Consider the following 12997-nt stretch of genomic DNA (forward strand, 5'->3'; position numbering starts at 1 on the left):
TCCTTCCTCCAAACAATATCAGCAGCAAAAAATTCCTCTAAAACAGTCTAAGAATGCATTTTGATTACTCCAAGGGCTTTTTCTACAGTCCTACAGTTCTACGTTTATAAAATCTGGAAATAAGTGGATTAGTAAAGACACAAATTCTTTCAAACTATGTTGCATTTTCAGTGGCTGAATAGAAAGTACTTGTGACTTTGTCAGAACTTGGGTTGAAAATAAGGTCTGCCTATATTTTTGTTTGTAGACCATTTTACAGCAGAATTTTTTGTTGGATCCACACATAATAAAACAGCTTTAAAAAATTTGCCTGAAAATACTGATTGTGACATGGATGTAGTTAGCAATGACATTATATCCATTTACCTTCTAATCAATTTTTAGATTCATGGAATTGTTTAAAGCTAAGTTGGGCTTGTTTGGATACAATAATAATGATGAATATCTGATTACATACTTGCTGAAGGTAAGCATATTATGTCACTAAGTTTTTGACTGATCAGCTCTGCTGTTTTCCTCTCTCTTGCTGACTAAGCCAAACAGCCCCCCATTCAACCCTTATCCAAGCTCTGAACCTACGTATTTTTCTAATTTATCTCCTATCTCCCCTTAGATCCTCTCTGAGTTCATTTTATCCATGAGACTCTCCCCATGTGCATTGACCCCATTCCCACTAAACTACTGTCTACCAACTTCCCTTCTTGATTTTCATGTTAGCTGGTTCTGTAAATACTTCCTTTTCAAAACCACAGTATGCACCCTTATTCTCAAAAACTCATCCTCAAACTGGGGAAAATTGGGCTGGGGAGAAAAATCTTGGCCGCTCAAATAGAAATGGGAGTGCTAAAAGCTAAGCCTTGCCTAACTCACTTATGAAAGGTATATACTGGAAACATTTTCTCTTTATGGATTGTTACGAATGCAATTCATTAAGGCAGTTAAAACTGTCACTTTATTTTTAAGGTAAAACAGAATATCCTGGATTGGGGAATGTTGAAATCGTTCTAGAATCTGCCTGTAGACAGGCCCAAGTTATTTGGTTGTCATAGGGAAAGAGGCCCAGCTCAAAATATATAGAAAATTTTGTGCCTTGACACAAAAGAAGGGCAGCTGGTTTTTATGGACACAGACCCTTAGAGCCAGAGAGCTGGAGAATGAGAGAGATGCAGCTGGATGAAGAAGCAGAGAAGCTACTGCTATGAGAGCAGGATGCTTATAAGAGTCAATTTTCTGTTTGGAAAGAAGACAGAACAGACAGGATCTTTGGAGATTTAAGAGCCAAGGAGTCACTGGAGTGGGCCTTGCAGCTAGAAGTCAGTTGGGGGATACTCAGAAGACTGAGTGAAGCAACTTTCAAAGGACACTTGAAGATTCCCCCAACATGTCAGGGAGAAGGAAGCCTCTTGAAGAAAGCCGAGAGGGGTTTGGACTTTAATCTATAAGGCTACATCACTGCTGAGAACATGTACGTTGTGTATTTTACAAATGAGTCATGAAGTATTTTGAGTGTGTCATGTCCAGTAAAAGCATGTCATATTATGAACTTCCAATTAATACTTTTAAAAATTGGAGACAAACAAGCATTTAAGATGGCTGCTGCAAATCATGTAACTTTTGGCATTTGGACTACAGTATCAATTCTCCAGCGAATACTTAATTAAATATGGTCACAGGGGAGAGTACCTCACAACCATTTGTGGAGCTCACAACTCATTAAGAATGAGCCAACTCATAAAGACTATGGAGTTTCCAGACTGCCTGTCTCCAAGTTTCATACTGGACAAAAAGGAAGATCAAAACTCAATGGCCACTGTCAACTTCCCATTGTATCACAGTAGCTTCGCCGATCCAGTCTAGACTGTGTGGGCTTCAGAAATGTTAACACAGTGGCATGAGACTGAAGCTGGTTTTAGGGACTGCATCCTTATTATCCCAGGATCCAGCAGATCCATCAGAACCATCAGTCATCACGCAGTCTGAGAAATAGACTCTGAAACTAGCTGCAAGTCATCAATTAACCAAAGTACTTAACCTGTTCCAGTTTCAAAGTTCATCTGAGAACCAACCTCCTAGATATTTGACTACAAGAAACCTCACAACCTACTGTGAACCCTTCACTTTACAAGACCCTCATGTCAATTTAAAATCATCAAATCCATGTAAGAAACTACAGGCTGAATCTTCTGGCTGGCGTGCAGGTGGCAGAGTCCACATGCCAGCGCTTAAAATGTCGCGCGAGCGTCCCGACCGCGTGCGGCATCGCGATATTTCGGTCGGCGGGATGCGTGCTCGCCATTAATTGAAGGCCTTGTTAAGGCCATTAACTCTCCAGTCGACCAGGATTTTGAGGGGCCCGTGCGAACTTCGGCTTGGCGCACGGGCCCAGTGGCGGGATGAGGTTTGATATCGGATTTAAAAACATTTAATAAAGGTTTTGTGTACTTCATTAACATGTCCCATCTCGTGCGACATTTTCACATGAGGGGGACATGTTAATGGATTTTTTATTGTTCTATTTTTAATATTTGACAGCCTTTCAGCGATCTGCCTGAAGCAGCACTTTGCCTCACGGAGATGTGCGCCCTTTCGTGCGCATGGTTGGGGAATTCCCCCCCGACCACACAGTAAGCGCATAGCGCTTCCCATCGGGTGGCACGCTGGGCGGGCCTTAATTGGCCTGCCCACTTAAAATGGCGGCAGGGCCCGTTTCAGTGGCGGCGATCGGCTGCTCGCCCGCCGCCGAATCGGTTGGGCCTGCCCGCCCATCAAGGGCAAAATTCTGCCCTACAGGCCTGCCACATGGGATACCATAAATTGTAAATCAGAGACTGAAGTAACTGTAATCTGTAAAAGTGCAATATCTTTATCTGTATCCAATCTTTGTCTGTGTGTTTGTGCGTGCATGAGGCTGAGTGTGTGACATTGCATTAATTTGGGGTAAGTGTGTGAGAGTAAATAACCTTCTTTATTTCTAAACTACGAAAGCTTGCTGCTGAATTATTTAATTGGAATACACACTCAAGGGTAAGATAAGACACTTCTCTTTCCATGAAAAAAGCACTGATTATGGGCAGTAAGAGAGCAAATAGGTTCTGTCCGTGACGGAATTTTAATTTGTTTGCTACGGTAAAAATTTTAAAACATGAAATCTTCTTGTGCGATTCTTTCTATTGGTCGCTAGGAAATTCTTATCTCTTTTACATGTTAATTGGTTCCTACAAGGACCATAACAAATTGGGGGCTCTTGCGGGGGCCTCTTACAGAGGCTATACAATGGACAGACTGAAATTTTCCAGGGTTTAAACAAACCAGATTTCACTTGTATTTTTGCTATGTTCAATGAAAAGTCAACATGGCTACTACATTCAATGCTCAGGCATTTCTGGAGAGAGACAACCTGACTAGTAATGCCTTAGAATAGTTAACAAAGGTTAATTTGAAGGTTGTAGCAGAGGAATTAGGAGACAACTTGAAAGCAAAGGTTAAAAAAGCAGAGATTGGTTAAGTATCAGCACTTGAACCTAGAGGAGGAAAAAGGTGCATTCAAGTTGATAGCATTCAAGTTAGCCAGGCTTCAATAACAAATTAAACAACTTAAGTTGGAAAGACTAGAGAAAGGCAAAAATTTGAACTTGCGAAAGAAAGGGGAATAGGAAAACCTGAGTTTGAGAGAGAAAAAAACAGAAATGCAGAAACTTGAATTAGAATTTCAAAGAGAAAGAAAGAGAGAAAGAGAAATTAGAATGAGAAATATTAGAAAGAAAATTTGAACTTGACGGAGAAAGGCTCAGATTACGCAAACAAGGGGTGGCAGGAAAACCTGAAGATGACTCGGGTTTAACTCCTGGTTTGATTTGGCGAGGAAGATTTTCTAAGTGCCTAAATTCAATAAGGAGGGACTTGAAATGTATTTTATGTCATTTGAGAAATTTGCCGCGAAACTGCAACGGCTAAATGAAAGTTGATTTTATTGCAGAGTGTGTTCGTGGGAAAGCTTTGGAAATGTCTTATATTTTTCAGATATACTGCCTGGTGATTATAATACAGTGAAAGCTGCTGTTCTCATTGCCTATGAGTTAGAGATGGAGGCTTACAGACAGAAATTTAAGGAAGAAACAGAATTAAACTTTTGTGGAACTTGCTAAAGAAAAGATGACATTTGACAGGTGGTATAGGTCTATGAAGGTTGATCAAGACTTTGGAAACCTTAGAGAGGTGATGCTAATTGAAAATGGTGACCCTTTGGAAATAAGGTCCCACTTGGGAGACCATGAAGTTTCTAACATAAGACAAGTTGCAGTAATGGCAAACAATTATGAGCTGTCTCAGCTTAGTAGCAGGCCATTGTGAATTCATACATAAACTGGAGAGATAAGAAATTGACTCTAAATGAGCAGAATGGCCTAGAGGAAGAAATGGATCACTCTCAGAATTGTAAGAGAAACAGTCCAGAATTTAAGGTTGATTCAGTGGTACTGGCATGTTGTCTTTGTCATAAAAGAAGGACATGTAAAAGCAGTCTGTTGGAAATTAAAAAGCAAAACTATAACATTTGTGAAGGTGCATAGTGCACCTGCAGTTTCTCCTGTGTTCATTACTAGTGTGGGACAGGCACAGGAAATTATGGAATTTTTCTGTTTAAAGATGAAGTGTCCTTCTTCTTGTCTGGTGAAGCAGGATACAAATTGTTATTCTTAGAGATACTGGATCAGCCCAGTCACTGATGCTGGCAGGTGATGTGGCTTTCCCTCCAGAAAATTTGTGAAATGAAAACATATTGATATGAGCTGTTGATGGAAATTGTTTACCCATTCCTTTGTATAGAGTTCATTCAAAATGTAGTTCAATTTCTGGTCTTGTAATTTTGGGGGTAATGCACACTTTGCTTATTAATGGTGTAGATCTTTTATTAGAGAATGACTTGGCTAGAGTTAAAGAAGTGCCATCTCCAATGGTTCCAGCAAAACCCTTTGCGGCTGTGGCAACTGAAGTTTGGCAGGAAAAGTCGAGTGCCTTAAAAGAATCCATGATTTTCTGTAACCCTGCTGTGAAAACTAATGTTTCAATGAAAGATGTGTCCAAAAAATCAGAAACTCAGGATGGTAATGTTAAAAGGAATTGGAGGATCGGGCTGGAAACAAAGAGTTAATGGCAGTTGCAGACAAATTAAAACTGGCTGTAATAAACATGTGGGCAGAACATGAGTAAGGTGTGACAAAGCAGATAGCAACAGTACTTAAAGCTACTGATGAAACAAAGGAAATACATGCTTTGAAGAATGGCCCAGCTGTAACCAATACTGACACAATGAGCTGCGAGAAAGAATATGTGCTCTTGAACGTAAATTAAAACCTCAGAATGATGAAGCAATCACTCTTGCTAGAAAAGAATTGGACAAAGCCCAAACTGAATGGAAGAATGAATAGCAAAGAGAAATAAAAAGAATTCATGAATTGACTAAAAAGGTGTGTCAAATGTTTCGGATGAACATCAGCAGAACCCTAACAAAGTTCTTAAAGCAGCTAAGGAGGGTTTTGCTCAACAGACACATGAACTGCATGTACAAAAGGAGGCAGTGTTAACCCTGTGTTTCCTGGAAAAGAACACTGAAGGATTAAAATATAGAATAATTTAAAGTTAAAAGCAATCCTGAATTTAAACAGGATGAAGCTAATTCAATTGTTATGAATGACAATTCAGATCTGTGGCGGGTTAAACCTTATAATGTTGCCAGGACGAAATGTTTAATGGTGAAATGTGACAAAAATGGAAAGAATGCTACCTGCACTGTATGTAGTAAGTTAGTTGTTAGAATGTTTACAATGTTGTGCTTTGTTGCATTTTGAAATGCTGTAGAAAAATCATTACTATGGTAATGGTACTGTGGTTTTTTTCTAATTTTTAGGGGGGAGGTGTTACAAATGCAAGACTTTATAAGATTATATGTTTTAAGTTGTGAAATCATGGGGTTGGTAAAATCATGTTAAAATCTGCCTGGAGACAGGCCCATGTGATTTGGTTGTCATGGGGAAAGAGGTCCAGGGCAAAACCTATCAGTTTTCATACCTTTACACAAAAGAGGGGCAGCTGATCTCTCTGGGCATAGGAACTGAGACTTAGAGACCTGGGGAGAGAGAGAAAGGAAGAGATGCTGCTGGATGAAGAAGTATGGAAGATATTGCTGGGAGAGCAGATGCTTGGAAGACTTTTGGAGATTTAAGAACCAGTGAGTCGCTGGAGTGGGCCTTGCAGCTGTAAGTCAGTTGAAGGCTACTCAGAAGACTGAGTGAAGCGGCTTTCAAAAGACACTTGGCGACTTGCCCTGATATGGCATGTAGAAGGAAGCCTGCTGAGAAAAACCAGGAGCGCTTTGGTTTTGAATCTGCAAGGCTTCATCTCTGCTGAGAGAGTGGTGTAATGTACAAAACGGTTGTAAAGTAAATTGGTTGTGTTAATTAGTTAATGTGCATGTACCTTTTCAAAGATAGGTGTATTAATGTTTAGCCTATGGTGATTTTAGTTTGTTACAATAAAAATCTTAAAACTTGTCATGTAACTCTTTCCGTCGATCACTGAGAAATTCATCATTCTTTTAAAAAGTTATTGGTCCCTGTAGGGATCGTAACAAGATCATATTTTCTGCATTTTCCTTTATTGTCAATTATAATGGCTAATTGTTTCATTTATCTTAAAATGTAAAAGCAAACAACTATTCCTAGTTCCTTTGGTAAACTCTCCAGTAGAGGAGACTTAAAGCTGTCTATACTTTTAAAACAAACTGTGTTTCAGAATTGTAATGGGAACACTCTAATAATCGCTTTCATTTTTGTAGCTGATGGAAGATACAAGAGCAGATTTCACAATGACGTTTCGTCAGCTTAGTGAGATTACAAAGCAACAGCTTGCGGCTCAGAGCATTTCTGAGGTAAATGGTATGGTCATTTGAAGATTCCACACAAATGGACAAGTTTTGACTCTGCCCAGCCTGCAAATAGTTTGCCCAGCCTGCAAATAGTTAAACTGGTCAGAGTGACTTTGCCTCTGCCTTCCTGCAGGTTGGAATTTTAAACTACGCTTTTGAACAGACAAGTGGTTTACCCACCAGAAGGCAATGGGGTTTTGCTTTAATGCTACAGATCGGGCCCTAACAATGTCACTTGGACTTGACTGCAATTTTAACTCGTGGCCTATGCAGAAAAGTCTTGGCTTCCTCACTAGGTCATCCTGGTGGCAAACAGAAGAGGAGTCAGAAGCAGCCTAGAAAAGAGTAAACTCATATTTATTTTCCTTGGAGGGGAGCTGCAGAACAAGAGTGCTCCTCTGGACCCCACAAGGAAACCTTGGGTCTCCCCTGCTCTAGGTTACCGCTGTCATCACCCCCCAATCTTGTCAGAAAGGCACGGCGATAATCATGGGAGATTTTATTCTACTGTAGATTGGAAAAGTCAGATGAGCCAAGGTAGGGGAGATGAAGAATTATTAGAATGTTTCTGGGATAGTTTCTCAGAACAGCATGTTCTGGAGCCAGCCAGAGAGTAGGCTATACTAGACCTGGTATTGTGCAACGAGGTGGGATTAATTAATGATCTCATAATGAAGGCACCCCTAGGTAGCAGCGATCATAATTTGATTGAATTTTACCTTAAGTTTGAGCGAGAGAAGAGTGGTTCAAGACTATATTTTTAAACTTAAATAAGAGCAATTATGAGGGCATGAAAGTAGAGCTGGCTGAAGTGAATTGGCAAATTAGGTTAAGGGATAGGTCAATAGAGATGCAGTGGCAAACATTTAAGGGGATATTTCAGAATAAACAGAATAGATGCACTTCAACAAGTAAGGAAAAAGTTCAAGGGACGGACATACCATCCGTGGTTAACTAGAAAAGTTAAAGATAGTATCAAACTTAAAGAAAAAGTATATAATTGTGCAAAGGTAGGTGGAAGGCCAGAAGGTTGGACAGAATATAAGGAACAGCAAAGGATGACTAAAAGATTAATAAGGAGGGAAAAATTAGAGCACAAGAGAAAGCTAGCCAGAAATACAAAAACAGATAGTAAGAGTTTCTATAAATATTTAAAAAAGAAACAAGTTAACAAAGGGAGCATTGGTCCAACAGAAAATGAGTCTGGAGAATTGATAGTGGAAAACAAGGAAATGGCAGATGAATTGAACAGGTATTTTGCATCAGTCTTCACTATAGAGGATATAAGTAACATCCTAGAGGCAGCTGTAAATCAGGAAATGGAAGGTAGGGAGGATCTCAAGAAAATTACAATCACCAACAAAGTGGTACAGAGTAAATTGTTGGAGCTGCGGGCTGACAAGTGCCTGGGTCCTGATGGACTACATCCTAGGGTCTTAAAAAAAGTGGCTAGTGAAATAGTTGATGCATGGGTTTTAATTTTCCAAAACTCCCTAGATTCAGGGAAGGTCCCATTAGATTGGAAGATAGCAAGTGTAACTCCATTATTCAAAAAGGGAAGGAGACAGAAAGTGGGAAACTGCATGCCAGTTAGCTTAACATCTGTCATTGGGAAAATGTTAGAAGCTATTATTAAAGAAGCTATAGCAGGGCACTTGGATAATTTCAAAGTAAGCAGGCAGATTTTGTGAAAGGGAAATCATGTTTAACCAACTTAATGGAGTTCTTTGAGGAAATAACATGTGCTGTGGATAAAGGGGAACTGGTGAATGTACTGTACTTAGATTTCCAGAAGGCATTTGATAAAGTGCCACATCAAAGGTTATTGCAGAAAATAAAAGCACCTGGGACAGGGGATAACATATTGACATGGATAGAAGATTGGCTGGCTAACAGGAAACAGAGTAGGCATAAATGGGTCTTTTTCAGGTTGGAAAGATGTAACGAGTGGTATGCCACAGGGATCAGTGCTGGGACCTCAACTGTTTACAATTTATATAAGTGACTTGGGCGAAGGGATGGGATGGTTGCCAAATTTGCTGCTGACACAAAGATAGGTAGGAAAGTATGTTGTGAAGAAGACATAGGGAGCTACAAAAAGATATAGACAGGTTAAGTGAGTGGGCAAAGATCTGGCAAGTGGAGTTTAATGTGGGAAAATGTGAAATTGTCCATTTTGGCAGAAAGAATAAAAAATAAGCATATTATCTAAATGGTGAGAGATTTCAGAGCTCTGAGATGCAGAGGGATCTGGTTGTCTTAATGCATGAACCATAAAAGGCTAGTATGCGGGTACAGCAAGTAATTAGAAAAGCTATTAGAATGTTATCATTTATTGCGAGGGGAATTGAATACAAAAGCAGGGAGGTTATGCTTCTTTTATACAGAGCACTAGTGAGACTACATCTGGAGTACTGTGTACAGTATTGGTCACCGTATTTAAGGAAGGATGTAAATGCTTGGAAGCAGTTCAGAGAAGGTTTACCAGACTAATACCTGGAATGGATGGGTTGCCGTATGAGGAAAGGTTGGACAGGCTCGGCTTGTATCCGCTGGAGTTTAGAAAAGTAAGAGGCAATTTGATTGAAACATACAAGTTCCTGAGGGGTCTTGACAAGGTGGATGAGGAGAGGATGTTTCCTCTTGTGGAAGAATCTAGAATTAGGGGCCGCAGTTTAAAAATAAGGAATCGCCAATTTAAACGGAGATGAGGGGAAATTTTTTCCCTCAGAGGTCCTGTTCCTGAAAAGGCGATGGAAACAGACTGAAAGATTTTCCCCTCGGCGATTTGGGGGTGGGGCCCGCTGGCCGAGGGGAAAATGACGCGGGATGACGTCGGGAGGAACCGTTTCATTTAAATATTGAGGAAGGCGGGTGGACAGCGAAATTAACTGTCCGCCCACCGACCTGTCAATGGCCAATTAAGGCCATTGACAGGCTAATTAACCTTGTTAAAGACCCTGCCTGTCCAAGCTTAAGGCTGGCAGGCAGGCCAGGAGCCCCAGCGGGCTCCAGATTATTCATGAAACTTTATCCATTGGCGGGATGAAGTTTCATGTCCATTTTTAAAAAATTTAATAAACTTTATGTGTTTCTTATTAACATGTCCCATCTCGTGTGACATTGTTAATAATTTTAATATTTCTCTATTTTTTGACTTTTCTTACCTGTCAGTAAACTCCCAGAGACAGCACTTTGCCTCAGGGAGCAGTGACAGTTGGGGATTCTCCACACCCCCCCCCCCCCCCCCCCCCCACACACACAGGAAGGCCGCTGGGCGGGCCTTAATTGGCCCGCCCACTCAAAATGACGGCGGGCCCCGTTTTGGTGGCAGGGGTCGGCTGCCCGCTCGCCCATCGAGGGCTAAATTCTGCTGAATATTTTTAAAGTAGAGGTGGATAGATTCTCGATTAGCAAGGGGGTGATAGGTTATCGGGGGGTAGGCGGGATGCAGATTTGAGGTTACTACCTGATTAGCCACGATCTTATCAAATGGCGGAGCAGGCTCGAGGGGCCAAATGGCCTACTCCTACTCCTGCTCCTCATTCGTATGTTCGTAATCTCAAAAATTCACTGTCAACCCACACCTTTGTCAGCAAAAGGGTCAGTGAGAAAAATCTCAGGTACTGACACAGAGATGAGTGTGCTAAAAGCTAAACCATGCTAAAATAATTTATTCCACAAAGAAACCTTGGACCTCCATGCCCAGGATTACACCCCCTGCTCTCCAACCCCCACACCACCCCCAACTTACCGGCAGTCTCCTGCCACCTAAAATCAATCTGCAACCTCCATCAGGCGGTTTGGGCAGGAGATTGATGTAAGCCATACCGATGAGGTCCAATGTTTAATACTCCCAGACACCTAGCTGTGGAGTCATCTGCTCAATCCTGACAAACATTGTTAAATCGGACATTAAAATTGGGGCTTAAGGTTCCGCAACAACAGAGATCTCTGTAGCACTTGTGAAAAGAACAATTATATTTATTCATTCCTCACACCTGAAACTTATTCATGTTCTCATTAGCAAATTATGATTAAATATTTAAACAGTATTTAAAAGTACTTTTAAAAAACTGTACCCTCCTCTTCCAAATGCCTTTAGTCCTTACTAGAGGTTAGTGACATTTCCTCATTTGGTCTTATCTGAAAACCTGTTCATCTGACCATCAAATCCATATGTTCAACTAATTAGAATTAATGACCAATTTCCAGGCTTGCAAGGTAATTGCCGAAATGCAGTATCTTGACAAGTTTAATTCTAAACTATTTTTAAACAATTTATTGTATCTATCTTCATGGTAGAAAACACAAGTACCATTTGAAAATGAAGGTAAAACAAGGGTCTAGTGAGAATGAGAAAATTAAAGGAATCAGTATAAGTAAAGAAACTGTACTAGAGAAATTAATGGACACCTAAGTGGCAACAAATCCTGACGACCTGCATCCTAAGATCTTAACTGAGGTAGCTGCAGGATGTGTTAGTTTTGATCTTGCAGAATTACTTCGATTCTAGAATCGTTCCCTAGGACTGAAGATAAGAAACATAACCCCGCTATTTAAAAAAGGAAGAAGAGAGAAAATGTGGACTATAGGCAGTTGGCCTAACATCAGTAACAGGCAAAATGCTAGAATTGATTATTAGGAAATGTGATAGCAGGGCACTTAGAAAATCGTGATATCAGTAAGCAGAGTCGTCATGGATTTATGAAGGGGAAATTGTGTTTGACAAATCTTGAGTTTTTCAAGGCAGTGACCAGTGAGATGGTTAAGGTATTCCAGTAGATATAGGAGAGAATTTTCTCCCCATGGGGGGGGGGGGGGAGGAGGGGGGGTTAGGCGGGAGCGGGCGCGCAGTCGATTGCTGCCCGTGATCAGCTACGCGCCGCCATAGAGCTACCTCAGGGAGATTACTTCAATTTTTAAAAATTTTAATAAAGGAAAAAAAATTTTTAAGACATGTCCACTCATGTAACAGTGTCACATGAGCTGGGACATGTCCATGAATTTTATTAAAAATAAAACCTTCATGAAACCTCATCCTGCCCGTGGATGACGTTTCATGATAAATGTGAAGGCCGTCTGGGCTCTTCGCCTGCCCGCCAACCTTAAGGTTGGACAGGCAGCTCAGCTAATTATTTCAATTGGAATTTAAATGGCCTTAATAGACCTTTGACAGTTCAGCGGGCGCGTAGCCAACTCCAGTGCGAGCCCGCCGAACTGAAGATCTGAATGACGCGTGGTAATGTTGGGACTCATACCCGATGTCACTGCGCATCATTTTATGCATTGCTGACCCGAAGATTCTGGACATAGTGTATTTGGATTTTCAAAAAGCAATTGTTAAAGTGCCACATGAGAGAGTATTACAGAAAATTAAGACTTATGGGATGGGGTTAATATATTAGCGCGGATTGAAGAATGGCTGATGGACATAGAAACATAGAAAATAGGAGTAGGAGTAGGTCATTCGGCCCTTCAAGCCTGCTCCACCATTCGATATGATCATGGCCTCTATCTCAATGCCATATTCCCGGTCCCTCTCCATACCCCTTGATGTCTTTAGAACCCAGAAATCTATCTATTTCCTCCTTAAATTTATTCAGTAACTTGGCCCCCACAACCTTCTGTGGTAGAGAATTCTACAGGTTCACCACCCTTTGAGTGAAGAAGTTCCTCCTCATCTCAGTCCTAAATGGCCTACCCCATATCCTGAGACTGTGACCGCTTGTTGTAGACCCCCCCCCGGCCAGAGGAAACACCATCCTTGCATCCAGTCTGTCCAGCCCTGTCAGAATTTTATACGTTTCAATGAGATGTCCTCTCATTCTTCTGAACCCCAGTGAATACAGGTCTAGTCAGCCCAACCTCTCCTCATATGACAGTCCTGCCATCCCAGGAATCAGTCTGATGAGCCTTCGCTCTACTCCCTCTATGGCAAGTATATCCTTTCTTAGGTAAGGAGACCAAAACTGCACACGATACTCCTGGTGTAGCGTCACCAAAGCCCTGTACAGCTGCAGTAAGACACCCTTGCCCCTGTACTCAAGTCTTCTCACAATGAAGGCCAGAATA

The 12997-nt window shown here is 41.1% G+C and overlaps 1 protein-coding gene across 1 annotated transcript in view; it reads left to right on the forward strand.

Moving 5' to 3' along the window:
• The window catches only part of LOC144678149 (protein nucleotidyltransferase YdiU-like), a 126130-nt gene that overhangs the window by 90212 nt on the left and 22921 nt on the right, over positions 1-12997 (forward strand). Inside the window, exons 14-15 of the mRNA XM_078538042.1 lie at positions 385-466; positions 6833-6925. Of these exons, the coding sequence (XP_078394168.1) occupies positions 385-466; positions 6833-6925 (175 nt within the window). The remainder of the gene's footprint in view (positions 1-384; positions 467-6832; positions 6926-12997) is intronic.

Source organism: Cetorhinus maximus, chromosome 3 (assembly GCF_964194155.1).
Source record: "Cetorhinus maximus chromosome 3, sCetMax3.hap1.1, whole genome shotgun sequence".
NCBI classification, from domain to species: Eukaryota; Metazoa; Chordata; class Chondrichthyes; order Lamniformes; family Cetorhinidae; genus Cetorhinus; species Cetorhinus maximus.